The sequence below is a fragment of the Poecilia formosa genome, unplaced genomic scaffold (genome assembly GCF_000485575.1).
Source record: "Poecilia formosa unplaced genomic scaffold, Poecilia_formosa-5.1.2 Scaffold30, whole genome shotgun sequence".
In the NCBI taxonomy this organism is placed as follows: Eukaryota; Metazoa; Chordata; class Actinopteri; order Cyprinodontiformes; family Poeciliidae; genus Poecilia; species Poecilia formosa.
In genome coordinates this window covers 3,500,060-3,519,295 of record NW_006799969.1, presented here as the reverse complement: position 1 = coordinate 3,519,295, position 19,236 = coordinate 3,500,060, and the positions used below count along the sequence as shown (strand labels likewise).

The 19,236-nt window shown below is 40.9% G+C and overlaps 2 protein-coding genes across 2 annotated transcripts in view; one reads left to right on the top strand and one right to left on the bottom strand.

Moving 5' to 3' along the window:
• Positions 1-9,459, top strand: part of LOC103136214 (basal body-orientation factor 1) — an 11,386-nt gene extending 1,927 nt beyond the window's left edge. The window contains exons 4-10 of the mRNA XM_007549356.2: positions 2,013-2,093; positions 2,170-2,250; positions 3,791-3,870; positions 5,160-5,304; positions 7,448-7,929; positions 8,500-8,604; positions 9,357-9,459. Of these exons, the coding sequence (XP_007549418.1) occupies positions 2,013-2,093; positions 2,170-2,250; positions 3,791-3,870; positions 5,160-5,304; positions 7,448-7,929; positions 8,500-8,604; positions 9,357-9,417 (1,035 nt within the window). The 3' untranslated portion in view covers positions 9,418-9,459. The remainder of the gene's footprint in view (positions 1-2,012; positions 2,094-2,169; positions 2,251-3,790; positions 3,871-5,159; positions 5,305-7,447; positions 7,930-8,499; positions 8,605-9,356) is intronic.
• Positions 9,460-9,973: 514 nt separating this feature from the next.
• Positions 9,974-19,039, bottom strand: aldh6a1 (aldehyde dehydrogenase 6 family, member A1). The gene is made up of 12 exons (XM_007549326.2): positions 18,901-19,039; positions 17,189-17,233; positions 17,024-17,098; positions 16,466-16,627; positions 16,242-16,320; positions 15,501-15,803; positions 14,869-14,990; positions 14,372-14,561; positions 13,768-13,949; positions 12,961-13,140; positions 11,957-12,055; positions 9,974-10,288 (listed from the first exon to the last, which is right to left on the bottom strand). Exons 1-12 carry the CDS (start codon positions 18,937-18,939, stop codon positions 10,184-10,186), a joined length of 1,581 nt encoding a protein of 526 aa, XP_007549388.1. The 5' UTR covers positions 18,940-19,039; the 3' UTR covers positions 9,974-10,183.
• Between the last annotated feature and the right edge of the window lie 197 nt (positions 19,040-19,236).

The following is a 19,236-nucleotide window of genomic DNA, read 5'->3' as shown; positions in this document are numbered from 1 at the left end:
CCTCAAGCTCCCAGGCCTCTGGTAGAGGACCCGAGCTCAGAGGATGAAAGAGATATATATAGACTCATCTCATCCTCTAGAAACAGAGGATGGGATGAGTCTCTCCCCATCCTCTATTTCTCTCCCCGTCCTCTACGGCTAGAGGACGGCCTCTCTCTCTCTCTCTCTCTCTCTCTCTCTCTCTCTGTCTCTCTCTCTCTCTCTCTCTGTCTATCATTGTCTCATGGTATGAGGTAGGCTATAAAGCTCAAAGGGCCTTACCTACGGACCCACACTGGATCACAGCTCAATGTCACTGTATCATCCGTATCGTCCCCCACGGTTGTATGCTCAGTCCACTAATGTTGCTTCTGGTTAATTACTGTGCAGAAGCACTATTTTAAAAATCATTTTTGTAATAAACAAGCGTAGAAAAGAAAGGTCTTTGAGTTCTGGTACATTGTTGAACCAATATCTGGATTGATGTTATTCTTTCAGCACCTCACACCATGGTGTTGCCACATATTATTAGGTAAAGTGAGGGTTCGGAAAAGCATGCATAGCATTCCTAATCTTAGTATTTGAAAAATATATTGTGTTTTATTATTATTATTTAGTATTTTTAATATTTTCAGCTTAAAAAATATAAATAACAAAATTAAGGTTGAGGCCAACTTACATTGGTCCCATCTTTTCTTATTGTTGGAAGGGGTGTGGCAATATCAATCAAATTTTTCCCAGTTTTATTTCCTATTGTAATCAATCATGATTGATGTCTATCTAAAACAAACCACACATATCTCCAAATGCTGCACGTTAAAAGTGGTTTCCATTCCAGCAGCTGCCGTTGGTCTGATTTACTGTGCGCATCTTAAACCTGTAGCACGTCAAAATATGCTGCGCTGTCTGCTAACAGCTGGTGTTGTGTGTAATTATGTTGGCATTCACCATGTTAAAAAAAAAAACAACAACCAAACAAAGGCACAATAAAATAAAATAAAAAAAAAAAAAGCACAAAGCCTTGCATTCCAAGTGATGGTCTAATGTTATTTTAATCTACTCCACTGGCCACAGTGAAAAAGCATAATTTAAAAGTGCTTGGTCGGGAAAATACAGACACGGTGCTGGTCTTGATGTGTTAACCAGACTTCCATTGTCACACAGGATCCTGAGTCTAGAAAGGCCCCTTTAGGTTACATAACGCACACCAAAGGAACTTATTTAGACTCATACCCTCTCTGACCTCTGTTTCCCACCATAAAAGCCCAAGCTTTTAAGCTCACATGACAAAGTCAAGTGACAGAAAAACTATTCTTTGGATGGCAGCTGCTTTCCATCTTCCAGTTCTTACCTCATGATAGTAAAACCGAACTTCAGAGGATGAAAAAGGACGCATGGTCTGGACCAACTTAAAATGTACGAGACTGTCGCATATGTCCCCTTTTTATAAGAACTGCAGTTGACTCTTAGAGATGAGACTGTGATTGCGCCTCAAACTCTGCAAGGCGATAAAATGGTTGTATGTGAAAGCAACAAACATGGGAAGCAGTTTGGTTGGGCAAATAATTATTCTGTGCAGCACAAGGGAAATGTTGATCACTTAACTTTAAAGCGGTGAATATATTTGGAAACTTTACCATAGGATGGGTTGCATAGGGGGAAAATTAGAAGATGCAGACCAGCTTGTGTAAATACTACAGCGCTGATGTAGATGAACGTTTAGAGAGTTATCTGAAGAATAACGATTAGGCTCCAAGCTGTAATCAGATGGTTGATAACCCCTCATTTAGTCATCATTTCCATGTCTGTGGGCGCGCGTGTTTTCAGTCCCTCATGATTTTGGTCACTTTGTCACATTTTTTCTCAGACTGACTTCTCCACAGTAGCATCTTAAGACATTTAAGATGCGAGGAAGTTGGGTTGTGTATTCTCATTACTGTCTCCAATTTGCATCGTCTAACGCTGTATAAAACTTGATGGTAGTAATTCATTACACGTAATGGCCTTTGTTCTGTTTTGTCGTGTCTGAAAAGGCTCAAGACTTTAAAGCGCTCCAGGACGAAATGAGAAAAATGGAGGAAAACGAAGCCCAGCTGGAGGAGGAACTCGGTGATGTGAGGAGGTGGAAAATATTTTCAATTCGGATGTCATCGTGATGAAACCGATATTTTTGTCTATGTTTGCTTGTAGATGAGAAAAAGGATGGATTTTACACAAAAAGAGCATGAGGAAACGCTAAGGAAAACTGAGGACAGCTTCCAAAGGGATCAGGTTGAAACACTATAAAGAACTGTATTTACAATGCCTTTCAAACCGTTTGCAAGTATTGAACTTTTACAACCACAAACAGCAGAGTATTTTATCAAGATTTCATGTGGGATCTTAATACAAACTACTGCATGTATGTATAGATATCCAACCCGTTTTATTGTGATACCTCTAAGTAAAATCTAATGCTACCAATTGTGCCAGAAGTGCCTAGTTAAAAAATAGCATCCACCTGACTGCAGTAAAATCCAGGCAGTGTGTGAAGGCCTCACAGTTTTTTTTTAAACAACAAAGTGATCAAACAGCGTCATGAAGAGCGAGAAACTCCGCAGACATGATTCATTCGATAGCATGAGTTGAAAACGTCATGGAGAATTATTCAATCTGTCATTTGAACATGGAAAGAGTTTGGCATAACTGCAGCTCTACAAAGACATGGATGTCACTCTGAGCTCACAGGCTGGTCAAAGAAAGCATTAATCAGCAAAGCAGCCAAGAGGTCAGTGGTTCGTGTGGAGAAGCCTCAAAGAGGGAAAAACTATTAATTTTTCCTCAAATCTGGTATTTATGGAAGTGTGGCAAGAAGAAAGTCATGAGAAGTTCAATATGCAGCTTACAACAAGCCATGCAGGGAAGACCGCAAACATACGAAAGAAACTATTCTGATCAAATAAGAAATGCTATGTGTGGCATCTCCCAGAAAACACCATCCTCACCATAAAACATGGCGGTGGCTGCATCATGCTGAGGGTATGCTTTTCTTCAGTTGTGACAAGGAAAGTGGTGAGAGTTGACAGTTATTACTGGAAAAGACTTTAAATTTGGGCAGAGGGTCAAAATGTTCTTTGGACCTTCCACAATGGTTAAGAACTTTAGCTAAAAGTGAAAATTAATAAATTGTTATAATAATATATGCACATCAATTTTTCTTGTCATTAGGAGGGAAACTGTACTTTTTTTATATCATTTTCCTCTACTATCGACATCCCATAGCATAAAATCTATCCATCCTCTTTTTGAGTTTTATGTTTTCCTTTAGAAATAAATCTTCAGTTATTTAAACATTACAACCAATTTTCCATTAAAACGATACATTTTCTTTTTAAGAAAACATCATGTCACATTTGTGGCTCTAAAGTTTTATTCAGTTGGACTGAGGGCAAAAAACATTATTGTTAATCTGTTAGAATGGCCCAGTCAAAGACCAGACCTAAAGCCAATCATTTGAAGCCACTTCATTCAACCTGACAGAAAATTATTATGATGTTCAAACCTGGTAAAAACTTATATCAAAACTGACTCTACAAAGTAGAGGGGGGTGAATGCAAAGCTACACCACACATTTTCAGATTTTTCTCGAAAAAAAAAAAGCCATCTGTCATATGGCTGCTTTGCTGGTTGTAACATGACAAAATCTGAAGACATTAATTAACACTTCTCCAAGAGGTTTTTGCAATACCCATCTATACTTGTTGGATGAGACCAGACAGTGGCAAACCTCAAATATCCCAAGTTACGTGAAGTTATGTAATTTTTCCTGCAGGCAAGCCTAAAGAGAGAGATGAGGCTCATGTGCAATCAGGAGATAGCAAAGATGAAGCTGGACCACCATGAAGCTGTTGCGTGAGTGTATTTTCACGGCTGTGATGCTGAATTTAAATCCTTTAAAATGCTCTACCAAGCAGAACATGAAGAAAAAACAATTTCTGTGTAAATATGTGACCAGAATTAATGTTATTTTCTTGGATTTGTCATGTTCATGACAGTGTATACTCCCTGAGTCAACTATCACATCTTCATGCATCCCAGGAACGCCTGCAGGAAGCAGAGCATGTGTGGATGACCATAGTTTACTTTTGAGACTATAGGACGTGTGTCCTACTCTGGCGGTGATGTTTTCACAGCTCATGAAACATCAACGTTGATCCTGGTGTGGCCCTGCCAGCGTGGGCTGACTGTCCATAATTGATTTCATTTTGAACCTCAAAGTTAAACAAACCAACTCTTTCCCACCCGGTTTCCAGAGAAGGACGACTTCATACCAAGAACAGAAATCTGTGACCCTAAAGTTGACGTCTCTGTTTGATTTCTTAACCAACTCTGAGTGTATCGTGCTGAGATAAAATCAGAAAGTAAAACAACGGGACAACAGGACCGATTCACAGGGTTTTTATGCAGCCTGGAAATATTTGGAAAAGTATGGAATTAGATTGATGTATTTTCCGGGTCTGGATAAATATGAAGCTATAGAAAATGGAAACATGGCTTAAAGGTTGTGTCCTTTTCTTCATTATATCATCCCAGCTCTCTTCCTCATGTAGTTATTTGTGTCTTGGCTTCTTTCTTTTGTCCTTTCTTTTTTGTTTTTGTCCTTCCTTGTCTCCTCTCTTCTTTCTTGTGTTCTTTCTCCGCTTCCTTCGTTCTTCCTCACTTGCTTAAATCTGCCCTACCTTCTTCCTTGTGTCATCTTGTCCTGTTTTCCCTTTCTTGTGGCCTTGTTTTTCTTTCCTTGTATTTCCTTGTCTTACTTCCTTCCTTCCTTCCTTTCTTGTGTCCTTCTTTCCTGTGTCCCTTCCTTTGTTTCCTTCTTTGTGTCCTACCTTCCTTTCTCATCTTCTTTTTCTTATTTGAATCCCCTTTCCTGTTTTACCCTTTTTGTGTCCTTCCTTTCTTTCCTTCCCTGGAAGGTTTTCTACCTTCCTCCTGTCCTACAATGTGACCTCCTCTGTCCTCCTTCCCTACTGTCCTTTTTTATGTCCTCCCCTCCTTGTCTTCCCTTCTTTCACCGCCACCTCACTTCCTTTCTTGTCTTCTCTGGAAAGTGTGAGGAAATGTAGTGTCTGCATCTTTTTAGCAGGAAACAAATTTCTCAGTAGTCTTTTTTGCTTGATTTTTTTTTTTCTTTCCCATAGCAAGATGGAAAGTGCGTTAACTTCTGCTTTCAAGGAGCGAGATAGCTTGAATGAAACACTGAAAACTACCATTCAAGAAGCAGAGGGTCTGAAGAAACTGACACATTCACTGGCAAAGGAAAAGCTCTCAGTCATGCTGGAGAAGGTATGTTTCACCCAAAAGACAGCAAACACCGATGTGACTTTTAAGTAGCGGTCCTTGGAAAGAGACCATTTATGCCCTGAAAGTAATTTTCAGTTATGAAAGTGTTTGTCGGATCTGTCCAGAATATATTTCAGGTGGGTTTTTTTCCCCCCTTACGTTGTTTATTTGTGCTGACCCTGTGTATTTTGCTTGTGGTCCAACTCCCACCGACCTCCTGACTGCTCTCCAGGCTCTCAGTGGTTAGTGGTTGCGGCGAGTTTCCACTGATGTCTGGGTTCTAATTGAATTATCCTTTGGAGCTTTCTGGCACTAATTCGTTTGGATAAATAAATATTGGGCGCATTAATCTCACCTCTAATGATGACAGCCAATCACGAGGAGTAAATCTGTTTCCCTGATGCTTTGGCCGCTCGCAAACATAAGTAAAAAAAATATCCAAAGTTAGAACTGCTGGTCAGAGGTTTGCATTAACTCATCATTGGCATGAACGTTGTGTTAATTTGGGATGCTATGTATAATCTACGTCATGCATTCAACAAGAAACTTCAATGTATTTCAGAAACAAAAATCTAATCCAAATGGGTCTGAAATAATAATAGCCCCACCAACGTCCAGTTGAATGTCCTCAGCACCTCAGCCGCAACCTTTTAGAAGTCATCAACAACCTGCTTGGCCAGCTGCATATTTGACCACTCTTCTCATCAGACATTCTTTGGTTTCCTTACACAAATTCAGCTTTTAAGCGCAATCCAACAATCATCAATAGGGTTCATTTAGGAACCTATTAAGACGCTTAACTTAAGATGCCCCGTTCAGATGATTGCAATTGAACAAAAGCCTGTAAATCAGCAGTCAATTGAAATCATGTGTGCTGGAAGCAGGGAAACACCTAAAACATGCGGAGCAGTGTGCCTTTTCTGACCACCAACCTTGAGGACCAAGGTAGGTGGTCCACCAGTGTGCCTCGCCACATCAACGTGGTTGAGATTCGCCAAAGAAAAAAGAAGGACCGGCTTCTCGCATAACTGAAGACAAACCAAATCTCTTCTAGAGAAAAGTTTTACAGTCAGACGAGACGAAGCTTGACCTATTTTTCCACCTAGGAACACTGCACCAGTTGTCAACCATGGTAGAGGCAGGATCATGCTGAGGTTCTGTCACTGTCTTCACCACAAATCAGGGACTATGTGGTTAAAACCTGAACATGCCTGGACGTTGCAAAGGTCCATGATCCTAAACACACACTAGGACTGTGTTGGAAAGATAAAGCTGTCATGATGTGTGGTGGTGATGGTGACTCCAAAATGCACAACAAGCATAAATGAACCGAAGCGACTAATGTGTTTTTCTTTCTTTTTCACTATCAGCCGAACAGTGGAGACTGTGGGGAAATGTGAATCGTTAAATGTGAAGGAATGATAAAACATGAACTTACAAACAACAGCAGGCGCAGGAACAATGGGGACAGGGTACAATATGTTAATGGGGAAACCAGCAGGGAGTAAATGAAGGAGAAGTGGTTAAATGCTGGAATGATCACCAGACCTAATTACAAACAGGATGCATCTTTGAGGGGAGAGCCAAAGGCAGACTGAGGGAGAAAGAGACATAATGTCACAAGGAAGCAATGAGGAGTGAACACAAACAAAGGAGCCGTGAAAACAATGACAAAAATGAGCCAAACACAAGAAATGAATAAATAATAAAGACTTAATTGAAATTCTAAGGGTTGATTGAACAGAAACAAGCCTGATCTAGTCAAAACAAAGAATAACTAAGCATAAATACAAATGAAGTAATAAAACTATAAACCCAGAAAAACCAAAGATCCTGACATAAAGCTTCTTGATTGACTCCTGATGACAGAAGCAGATTCATGGCTGCAGAAAGCTTGTAGATGAGGCACAACTTGCTAAGAAATATTTAACCAAATATTACAGGAATAAAATTGAGTGTATGTATCATTTTGAGCCTATTTTCATGAGTAAAATCCCCCCCACCCCAAAATAAATAAAAATAAAAATCCAGTTTTCTTTCCTGTTCTTAGAAGAAGCCTAAAATTAATGTAACAATCACGGTTTTGATGAATGCATGTATTGTAAATTGGCTCTGGGCCTTCTCTGCTTTATGCTCTCTCACCCAGGATATGCTTGAGGCGACGGTTAAGAAGGACACAGCAAAGATGGAAGTGAAGGAAAAGAAGCTCTCTGAAGTCATGGCCAAAGCCGCTTCACTGGAGCTGGCCCTGGCAGAAATCTCCAGAAAATCTGAGCAGCAGGAAGAGAAGGAGAAGAGGAATCTGGTTACCATCCAGGCCAGCCAGGTGGAGCTGGACAAACTGCAGAAGCTCCTCGCCATGCGAGAGAAGGAGATGAAGCACGTCAAGCAGCTGGCAAAGACCATCGTAGTTAAACGCAGAGAGGTGGAGGAATTCTTCCACGAAGCGCTGGGTCACGTCAGGCAGGAGATCGTTGCCAGCAAACTTCAGAATGAAAAAGAAGCCCTTCAGGATTATCGGCAGAAGTTTAGAGAGGCCACAGCTGGGATGATAAAGTTCCCACCCATCCGAACCGTCAACAGGAGTCCCAACTACCTCTATGCAGACATGGAGGCAGCCGCACAATGGTACCTTCTCTTTTCTTTCAGTCATTTCTGTGGTGTTACATTTCCCTTGTACTCTTAAACCAATTTCATTGTATTTTGTTGGAATTGACTGATCAGAGAGCAATAGTGTATAAATGTGAAGTCGAAGTGTCCTTCTACACGTAACCTCTAAATGTACTGTGGTTTCAAACCAGACAACTTATTGCTTTCAAAATAACGACCAAGGTTAGAATTAGTCATCCTGTAGTAACAATAAACTCAAAGTGATCATGTTGCAAACAGCCAAAGGCAAAACATTTTTAGCTATTTTTTCTTCCATAAAATCGAATAAGTTTTGCAGTTACAGACATAAAGCAAGCTCCAATATCTTATTAAAAAGTTACTTGTGAGTTAGTTTTATCTCATCTTTCAAGTGCACGAAGCTATTTGCCCTAGACACAAGACAAACATACTTGGCAAGATTTTGAGTCCTTCCACTTCTCTCATAAACCCTCAGTGAAACACATTAAAGGATGAGAGTGTAATGTGAGAAAATTAAAGACGCATGACTTAATGAAACACAGGTCTGATTTGCCTTCTGTTTGTCTGAAGGTCCCATCCTCCTAGCGGTGAGGTCAACATGTCTCATCTCACTTGGGAGCAAAAGGAAAAAGTGCTTAGCCTCCTCTTTGCTAAAATGAATGGACAGACGGAAAGGTAATAAAACATCCCTCATATGTTTCACACAGCTCAACTATTATTAGGATTTGTGCTCACTGCCTACATTAAAATCCATTTGTTTTCCTCTAAAATGAACCAAAAACTTCTGCATCAATTAACTCCGAAGAACAAAGTGCAGTGACACCATGCAGTTAGCTCAAATTGAAAATGCTGACTCCTCCCTCACTTTAATGCCTTAAACAGCCTTTTTCTCGGCAGAAGAGGATACCATAAAACATAAGTTAGGCTTCGACCAATTTTCTTTTCCATCCAGCTGCTTAAAAAGAATGAAGAAAGAGTCTGGGCACAATAGTAAAAATAGGCCCGGCCACAGAGTCGTGTGCTTGGAAATAAACATCTGGTCACAACGATTTTTCTTCCAGCTCTTTGGTCCCCTCTTCACGTGCACAAGCAGTTTATTTTGTCCTTTGAACGCTTGTGGTCGGAGAGCAGCTGGTAACATGATTTCCAGAGGATTGTGCAGGGGATCTGAACGTATGGGATAAAGCGGGAAAGACGGGAAGTATATTCATGTCAGCAGTGGTCTGGCATTCAGTCTGACCTTTTGGTAAAAAAAAGACAATCAGTAAGCAGGATCCAAATCTAGTTGACCAAGAATAACCGCATTAGGGGTAAAAAAAAACAAAAAAAAAAAAACAGAAAAAACAACCCAATGTGATATAAAACATGGCCTTTCATTTCTGTGTTCTCTATTTAACTGCAATCTCTTGCATATCCCCCCCCCATAGGAAAGTCTGCAAGCATCAGGGTCTGTGTGCATCCAGCGAGGAACGGAAAGAGACTCTTTGACACCAACGCTGCCGAGCTCAAACACACACACATAAATAAAATTTAAAAAAAAAAGTGGCACAGAAATAAAAAATTGAAAAAAAAAGTTTTACCTCATCCTTACAATTTAGAAAGCCTGCACAGATTTATCGGTCCCACATTGCATGTTTAGCAGAAAAAGCAGTGGCTGCGAGAACGTCAGTTCCTACATGTGATTTATCAAGACGGGTTGCATTTTAGCGATGCATAATGATGACTGTCCTCCAGAATTAGAGAGAACTGCCGGGGCGCTCATCGGCCCCCAGGCGCCGGAGTCCATTCTGCCCTCAACCCCAAACAGCCTGTCAGATACGCACCACACCACATGACCTTGGTGCAGCCTCTGCAGCTCTCAACACAGAGATGTGCGCCTTGGCTTTGTGTGCTTCCCGAGGAGTGTCAGTCAGGAGTACAGCACAGTGAAAAATGTTGGTTTGTGTTCCTTTCAGCCGTTTTTTACAATGCATGTGGTTTTAATTGTGTATTTTATGCATAAAACAAAAGCGAACACCGGTTGCCTCCATGAAAACACACAATCTTTTAGGAACCAACAAGATTTATTAGTGTTTCCTCTTCTGCACAGCTCTGCAGACATTCATTCAGCATCTAAACACACTGTTTACACACAGTCTTTAAAATGGGTGTTATTTCACATCATTCATCTATCTATGATCATATACTGTAGTTTGTGTTTTTTTCTGGAAGAAAACTTGAAGTTACATCAGAAGCACTTGAAAGGATGAGGCATTCAGCGTCCCATTGTCGGCATGGTAACGGCAGGACTTTTCAAGGTAGCATCTTCAGCTTTCCATTGTGAGGTTATGGTTTTGATTTGTGTGTAGAACTGGATGCCCTAAGGAGATAAAAATACAATAATGAAATACTAATCAGACTGATCATATCCACAAACTTCAGCGTACTTTAGTGGGACAGACCAACTCAAAAGCAGCACTTAACTGGAGTGAAAGGAAAAGGATGCATGGTTTAAGACTTTTTCCAGATGCAAGTTTGAAAACTGTTTTGTGCATTTATATTCAACCTAATTGAGTCAATACTTTGTGGAAGCATCTTTCACTGCAGTAACAGCTGCAGGTTTCAGACCAAGTAACAATGCAAAAATAATGCAAGTACACCATCTCACAAACCAATAAACTTTAATTTCTATACAACATTTATCATGGGAAGTGGAAGACATTTTAAGTACCCCAAAATAAACAAAATTAGTACTGAAGTGTCTGTAAAAAGGGCTAGTTGAGACCACAGCACTAAACTGAAAACTTTTATGATCCAGTCTTTGGTAGAAAGAAAGACAAGAGAAACAAACAAAACCAAAGCAAATGGAAATCATTAAGCTTGTTTAAATTTATAGTGCAATTAATTGATTCAGTGCTTATTGCAACAAGCTTAGCTGTCTGTTTTGCATCGTTTGTCTTCCAATCAATTTTTACAAACTTCCATGCTGAAGAAAAACATTTCCACAGCATGACGATGCCACTGCCATGTTTCGCAGTGCAGACTGTGTTTGTATAGGGTAAAAAGTTTTTATTCTCATCTGACCAGAACACCGTCTTCCACAGGTGTCCTCTACGCGACTTTAATCTGGACTTCTTATCACTTCATTTTAATAATCAAGCCATTCTTCCATAAAGACTAGATTTGTGAAAGTTCCTGTCCTCTGAGATGTGAATCTCTGCAGCTCCTCCACAGTTACCAGCTTGTCAGTCTATATGTAAACATGAACTTATTCCACACTTCTGTTCTTAGATGATGGATTGAACATTGAGGTTATCGGCGTAAAGGGAGATAAATATAAATATGCACATCCTATTAAATCCCAATTAAATACATTGAAGTTTGTGTTTGTAAAGTGATAAAAGGTCGCAATAGGTGACCTACTATGGTTCCTTGAACAGGTTAGGATAAGTCTATGTACTATATAGAACATGTTTTGTACAAAATAATTTGTATGCGATGAGCTTTTAGTCTGGTCATTTCTTAAACATATTGAGCTCCTTTTCATAAGAAGCTGTTTTAAAGCCTCTTGTCTCTTTAAAAAAGCTGCTGCTGGCCACGCCCCCCAATTTAACATTTACACTCGCATGTGAAAATGGGTGCAAACAGATGAGTAATTAATTATACAACCATACTTCTTTAAAAAGCAGAAGTGGAGCCTCATGCACAACCAACAAGAATCCAGCAAGTGGTTTCTGGACAGCAACTCAACAACAAAACACTTGTCTTTTTCAGGAGCCATTCTTCGTCACATACAGCAATAAAACCATCTGACCAAATGTGCTGGAGCTCTGCTGGACTTGCTGGAAACAGGGTGGGCTTCACTGTGGTTGCTAGGTGAGGGGCAGTGCTGGTTCTGGAGGTTTTTGAAACGGCTCATTTTCCAGACACCAAGAACATGAACTTATTGCCAAAAACTGGCAGAGAGGTTGTTTTAAGTGATCGGGCTGTTTTCAGAAGCAGTAGAAACCCAAACAGAAGCACAAAAAATATCCAAAACAGGTCTGACCTGCTTCCCATAGAAGTTGGTGTCCCCTCTGAAGGATCCTCTTGAACCAGTGAAGGAGAACATTGGCAGCGGCACAGGGATGGGCACATTGACTCCAATCTGCACACAAACAAGCATTGTCCCTTTCATTTCTATAAGTGTAAGTTTTGTAAAACAATTCCAGGAACCCAAATTGCTGGGATGATCGAGATGCGGCTGACAGAAAGATGCGGTGCGTCCGAGCTTGTTGAAAAAACAAGCCTACACGGTCGCAATAAACAAAGCCGAACCTGCGGCTTGCATCTGCCGCTTTTAAAGCGCAGCGTGGCCTTATTAGAGGGATGAAAAGCTAAATAAAACATTCTGTTTTGAAAACTGCAAGAGCCACGGTTGGTTTAAGATGTTTGAAAGAGCGGGAAGACGTTTTGACACACTAGGGCCTTTTGGCGAAGGTGCGCCGAGTGGAAAAGGGGAAAAAAAAAAAAAGAAAAACGAAAAGTAGATGTTTGTTGCACAGAGGTTTTGGAAAGGAGTGCAGCACATGGCCTGCACAACATTCCCCGACATGTGAACAGCAAACACAGGGCACAACCAGGCTCCACAGGCAAACAAACAGGGTGAAGGTTGGCCGTAGTCTGCCGAACACAAACCTTGGAATCCCTTTTGAGTTTTAATTTGAGAATTCCCTGCTCCGGATGCTACCTGGAAATACGTTTCTATGCCCTTCTGTTTTCCTGTAACACACACGCGTGTTTGCTTTATCTATTTGGAGCCTCGGATGGCGGGGAAGTGGAGAAAACAGGGTTACCCGAGGTGTGTATTTTAGGTGAGGAGTAAACAAGGAGATACGTGACATGGAATTTTTTTTTTTTTTTTTTTTTCCTTTTTTAAATATGTGAAGATTTTCAAACAGAATCGTGATGTGCTCCCCGCTGGTGGAGATGCAGCTCAGACATGACAGAGGGATGTGAATGCCTCCTTTCTCCCGGGACGGAGGGGCGCATTTGGAGGACGCAGCCACCCACCTGGCCCACGTCCACCTCATGAGTGTATTTGCGCGCCGCGGCACCATTTGTGGTGAAGATGGCGGTGCCGTTGCCATAGGGGTTGTTGTTGACCAGGCGGATGGCATCGTCGAGACTGTCTGCCTCGAGGACAATCAGGACGGGTCCGAAGATCTCCTCCTTGTAGCACTTCATCCTGGGCTGAGGAGAAATATTTCAAAAACTTTTTTTTTTTTTTCAAAATCAGACGCCGAACAAAACGTTCAACATTTTTCTCAATAAAACCTCGTTCAATTTATTTTGAGTGGGATTTTCAAATACATTTCCTTTCACTTTCTGCTGAAACAAAATTAATGATCTAAAGCAGGGGTCACCAACTCCAGTCCTCAAGGGCAACCATCCTGCAACTTTTAGATTCACCTCTGCTCCAAAATGTCTGAATTCCCTCACCAGCATTCATTCCTCTCTGCAATAGGCTGGAAACGAGCAGCTTATTTGATCCAGGTGTGTTTGAGCAGAGACACTTCTAAAAGTTACAGGATGGTAGCCCTCGAGGACTGGAGTTGGTGACCCATGGTGTAAAGGTTTTGGTGAGTAGGTGTGTTCAGCCCCCTCTACTCTAATACGCTCATATTAAAATTAATGCAACCAACTCCCCTGAAAAGTTTATTGCGACTCCACATCACCTGTTTTGACTGAGACTGAACTATTTTGTTGGTCAATCACCTAAAATCCAACTTAAATACATTGAAGTTTATGGTTCAAATGAGAGAAAACGTTGATTGGTTTGAAAGCCTTCTGCGAGGCACTGAAAACATCCCCACATACCGTGACGTTGCCGATGATGGTGGGTCCGACAAAGTTGCCGTTCTCATAACCTTTGACCTTGACGTTTCGGCCATCGAGGAGAAGTTGAGCTCCTTCGTCCACGCCGCTCTGAATGAGACTGCAAACTCTGTCTCTGGCCTGCGGGGAGATCAGGGGCCCCACGTCCGCGCCAGGCTGGTCCCCTAGCCGAGGCCCAAACACAAGCAGGCGTAGTGTTACACATCACGGCACATTCGCACTCGTCCTCCACCGAGGAGGACCCCGGACGCTTGCGGCTTTCCTGTTCCAAATTTACTGTGACTCCACATCACTTTAAGCAGTCATAGCCGATCTTCGTTTCACCTCACGTCAACTTTTTTTTCTGAGAGGATCTGACGGTCAAAAACCGCCATTTAGGTCTGGTCCGCGGATCTGGCCACAAATTTGCAGCATGACTGCCTCGACAAGCCCTGCGCTCCCAGCCGACTCCGAATGGAAATTACAACAGAGCATCAGCCGAGAGGTGAGGTTAGGGCGGCGTGGGTGGCCCCGGCTCGGCTAAACCAACGGGCCCCATGCGAGAGCGGGCTTCTTGAAAGGCGGGGGTGACTTGCGGGTGTGGTACCTGCGTTCACGCGCAGAGCCTTGGCACGCTCCACCAGCTCCGGCAGCCAGCGCCGCGCCTCGCCCACCAGGATGGCCGTGGACAGGGCCATACAGCGCTGGCCCGCCGCCCCGAACGCCGCTCCCACAAGCTGGTTCAGAGTGTTCTCCTTGTTGGCATCGGGCATCACCACACCATGGTTCTTTGCGCCCTGCATTGCACAAGAAGTGGTTAACCTTCAGCTCTTTGATCTCCTAAGGTTGTTGTTCTAAACAAACTGCGGGTTAAATTTTATAGTTGACATGCTGCACTTTTTGGTTTGTGTGTGGAATGAGGAGCACAAACAAAAAAAAAATCCCTTTTTCACAGCTGTAATTGGCTTTCCACACGCATCAGTGCATTTGAAAATCACCAATATGAACAGAGAGGGCAAAAAACATATTAAAGAGTCCGTTGGGCAATGCTGCCACCTTCTGGGGATTTGCAGCAATTGCAATAACTTTATTTATTGCACTCACCATGTTGGATTGGACCCGTTTGCCATTTTTAGATCCCCTTTCATAAATATACTCCCCGGCTTGGTTTGAGCCCACGAAGCTGATGGCCTTGATGGCGGGGTGGTCACAGATGAAATTCACAGCTGAGGCAGAAAATGTTTAATGAATTAACAAAATATAATTTCCTCTTTACAGATTTATCCTGTTTTTGTTTTTTTTTTTGTTTGTTTTTTCTAAAATATTCCCAGGTCAAATGTGAAACTATAATTCCTCCATTCAATTTTCTTACCCAAATTCAGACTTGATTTCTGCCTATGCTGCAAAAAAAACAAAAAAAAAACATAAAATATCTACAGCTCTGGAAATAATAAAGAGCCCTCTCCACTGAACCCCATTGAAAACCTCCTGTTTATTCCACCAAATATTGATTTCTGAATTATTCCTGAGTTAAAACATTAGCATTGTTTCTAAATAAATATGAACTTGTTTTCTTTACATTATTTGATGCAAAAACAGAAGAACTCTGTAATAGTTTTTCACAGAGCAGTAGCATATCTAAAAATAAAGACTGTAAAGAAGAATAACTATGAATTAAAAGAATTGAAAAAAAGTCATATTCAGTCGTATTTCAGGTAACTCGAACCAACTCTCACCAGCATGCTGCCCATGTATGACGTTCAGCGTCCCGTCCGGAGCGCCGGCGTCCTGCAGCATCTTGGCCAGCAGCATGGCGCAGGTCGGCACGCGCTCCGACGGCTTCAGCAGGTACGTGTTGCCGCACACCATCCCCATGGGGAACATCCACAGGGGGATCATGGCGGGGAAGTTGAAGGGGGCAATGCCGGCGCACACGCCGATGGGAAGACGGTAGGTGTAGGTGTCCATGTCCTTGGTGATGGAGGGCAGAGTTTCTCCCAGCATCAGAGACGTGATGCTGCAGGCGTGCTCCACCACCTCTGAAACGGCAACGCAAAGGAAGATATTTCTTCTGTGGCAAAACGGCGGAGTGTTTTTTGTTTTCATTTTTTCAAAACGCTGCATATCGGCCTTACTACCGGTGAGTGACTAACTTACTGAGACGGGGGTGGGCATTTATCGTATCATTTATTGTGAACAATTTCTTATCATAATAAGATATTGATTCATCGTGACAATGATAAATTCCAATTAATGATGTTATTTTAACTATTTTCACCACTGTTTGTTCAATGAAAGTATCTTCATTATAAGGAACATTTTCAAATGTTTAAATACTGCGGCTGTGTGAAGTTTTGTGATACAAGTCACTTTTTTACTAAACGACTTGTTTTCATTTTTCCAACATCGTGCATAAAAATGTAGATATTTATCTCCATGTTGTTCAGGGAACCTGCATGTATGTCACTGAAACTTACGCAACCCTCTGAACACGTCTCCTTCTGCGTCCGCCAGGGTTTTGCCCTGCTCCAATGTGATGGACTTGGCGAGTTCTTTCTGAAACAGAACCAGGGGTTCGGCTCAAGAACTAACCTCCACTGGTACGGTCATCATCAAACACAAGCAGCACATTTAGACCTCTGATCAGCAGGATGTTGACCAGTTTTAGGACATCTCAGGCTGAGCAACCTTCTTTACTCACAATGTTGTCCTTGATGAGCTGCTGGTAGCACAGGAAGATCTGCTGCCGGGACAAAATGGAGGTCTCAGACCAGGAGCGAAAGGCTCTGGAGCAGGAGTCTACAGCAGCCAGCATCTCCTCCTGGGTGGCTTTGGGGACACGGGCAATCACTTCATTGGTAGCCTGCAAAGAACAAGAAAACGGGTAAAAATGAGATTAAAAACATAATTTAATCTTGATTAACTGTGACTGGTGAACGTCAGGTGAAATACTGAAAACCATTGCTGGAACTGAGAACTCCCCCTGTTTTCTGTTTACTGTATATACCTGCCTGCCAACAGCAACCCCTTCCTTACACTTTTTTTAATTTAACAATCAAATAAAGGTTAAGAACATTTGCTTTATCCAGCTAATGTTTTTTTTTAATGTCCTATAAAAATAAAGAAAATAACAAAAAATTATTAAAATCAAAGGTTACGAAAGGAAAACCAGAAATAACTCTGGCCGATAAAAGTTTGATTAGTGCATTTCTACAAATAATACACTGAAAAACTTCTTCAGGTTTGGTACAGGACTTACAGGATTGTGAATATCAAGCCATTCTGAGGATTTGGACTCTACAAATTTCCCATCGATGAAGAGTTTAACAGTAGACTGCAAGGAGACAAATAATATAAATCATATCCATATCACACAATAGGACCAGAATGAGTTAGATTCACAAACAAATGTATTTTCACTCACCACTGAGGAGGAGGAATAGCACAGATGGCCAGTTTTAGGATGGACCTGTTAGAAATTGATATTTAGTAATAATGTAAAGGTTGGAAGGTCAAACTGAGATTCTCTTTCTGAACATTTTTGCCGTTCAACTCTTTCTGTAATCTTAACTACCTTTTCAGCTAGTTAGTTGAAGCTATTTATTAGTTCTTCTACCTCAGGACACGTCAGCTCTGATTTTTTTTTTTTATAATTCTAACTTTTATGCTTCTTTGTTTTAAATATCTAATCCTTCAAATGCTTCTACAGCCAAGAAATGGTTGAAAACCTAAATATTTCCACACTCTTGCACATAGAAACATCATTCAAATGTTAGAGGGTTAAAGCTTTGGGCTAATATCAAATGAATAAAAATGTTTATATCGTTCAACATTTTCAGAAAATGGTTGTTAGAAAATTATGTTTTGGCTCAGTTGGAGATTTTTCTCTAACAGTACCTCTTTTTATATGAATGTTAAAAAGTTGCAAACTTCTACTTGTACACCATGGATAATACATAATAATCTATGCATTAAAACATAGGCTTGTCATGTTGACTTTTTTACTAGGTTCTTCCCTAAGAACAATGATTTTCCAAACAGTCTGTTACAAAGCGTTTAGATTTTATAATTTTGAGCTTTGCCACAGAATATTTTACTCACCAGTGTCTCTCAAGTTCACTTACTGAAAGCAATTCAGTTTTTCTTTTCCACTTTTGCTTCTTTTTAGATCTTCATCTTCTAATGCAAGTTTCAGCAGGTCGTCCACTTAATAGAAGCTCCGCTGACAGTTTTTAGACCAATTTTCAGTTGAAAGTAAAGTTACTTTGCAGATTTCTGACAATCTTCTCTTCTACTTTTAAGCTGCTACTTCAGCAGATCACAAGTCTAATTGCACCTTTTCCATAATTTGTGTTCAAGCAACTGTTTTCCATTCACTGCTGTTTATTTATCAGTTTTTGTTACTCATATTTCAGTAGATTCGCTCAAAGTTCTTACTTTGTTTTTTTTAAGTAGCTGCTATTATTTTTACCTTTTCATAACTGTTTTTGTGTTGATTTCAGCTTCTTTAACATTTGTCAGGTAAAAGTTGAGCTTCTTCACCAGATAAGATAGTTCTGCTTTTCTAACATTTCTTACAATTTTTTTTTAGAAGTTTTCTCATGTTAACCTAGAATCTTTCAGAATTATTCAGCTGAAATTTTTCAGCTTACAGCCTTCACACCACATCTAAGCAGAAACTGCAAATTTTTTCAAGTTATAATTGTTTTATGAAGAACTTGTAAAGGCAGGTTTAGTTTGCCAATTTATGGAAATGTGCATATAACCAGTTATTTCCAGCTGCAGCTTGCTGGAGCACAAGATTAATAAACAACGACAAAGTGCATGGCAATGAAAAGGGGGACAAAGTCAAGCTGAGTGGAAGGCACAGAGGAAATGAAAGCAGAAAGAAAATAATTAGTACCACTGATAATGCAAATTGCTTGAACTTGCATACTACTACCACACAAGTAAATCTGTGCATTTTAAACAAGCCTCACTTTAGGTGAATATTTATTTTACTATCAATTTAAAATGAAAGTTTCTCCTATCTAACCCTTATCTGCAATGTACACATGGTGCAGCACATGACATTGTAACTTTGTAAACAACAGATGAAATGAATTTGAACAGATCTAAAGCCGAATTAAAGCTCACCTTGGTTCTAAGCACTGATCTTAATGCTAATGCCGCCATGGTGAAATGTTTTTCTCCAAGACAACCTGATTTCACAGATCCTGCAGGTAGCCCGATGTCCAAGAGCAGTCAGAATCCTCCCTCACGGACATGGATTACTTGGGGGCGGGCCTTAGCAAAAAGCAAGGCTCCCTAATGGCCCGAATGTGCTCACGCCCACAAATAAAGGCCTGTGATTGGTCTGATTGCTGAACCATCTGTCCAATCAATATTAAATGTAACGCACATTTCCGCCTTTGTTTAATAACTCGCTTGACTATTGGGTAAATATGAAACAGGCCAACAACGAACATAGAA

What these genes read in the sequence shown, in the direction of transcription:
- aldh6a1 (XM_007549326.2), bottom strand. Translation starts at nt 18,939, where the DNA reads ATGGCGGCATTAGCATTAAGATCAGTGCTTAGAACCAAG. An exon ending in GCTATTCCTCCTCCTCAGTG is followed by an intron (nt 17,099 to 17,188) that starts GTGAGTGAAAAT and finishes GTCTCCTTGCAG; the next exon opens with TCTACTGTTAAACTCTTCAT. An exon ending in CCATCATCGGCAACGTCACG is followed by an intron (nt 13,141 to 13,767) that starts GTATGTGGGGAT and finishes ATTTCTCCTCAG; the next exon opens with CCCAGGATGAAGTGCTACAA.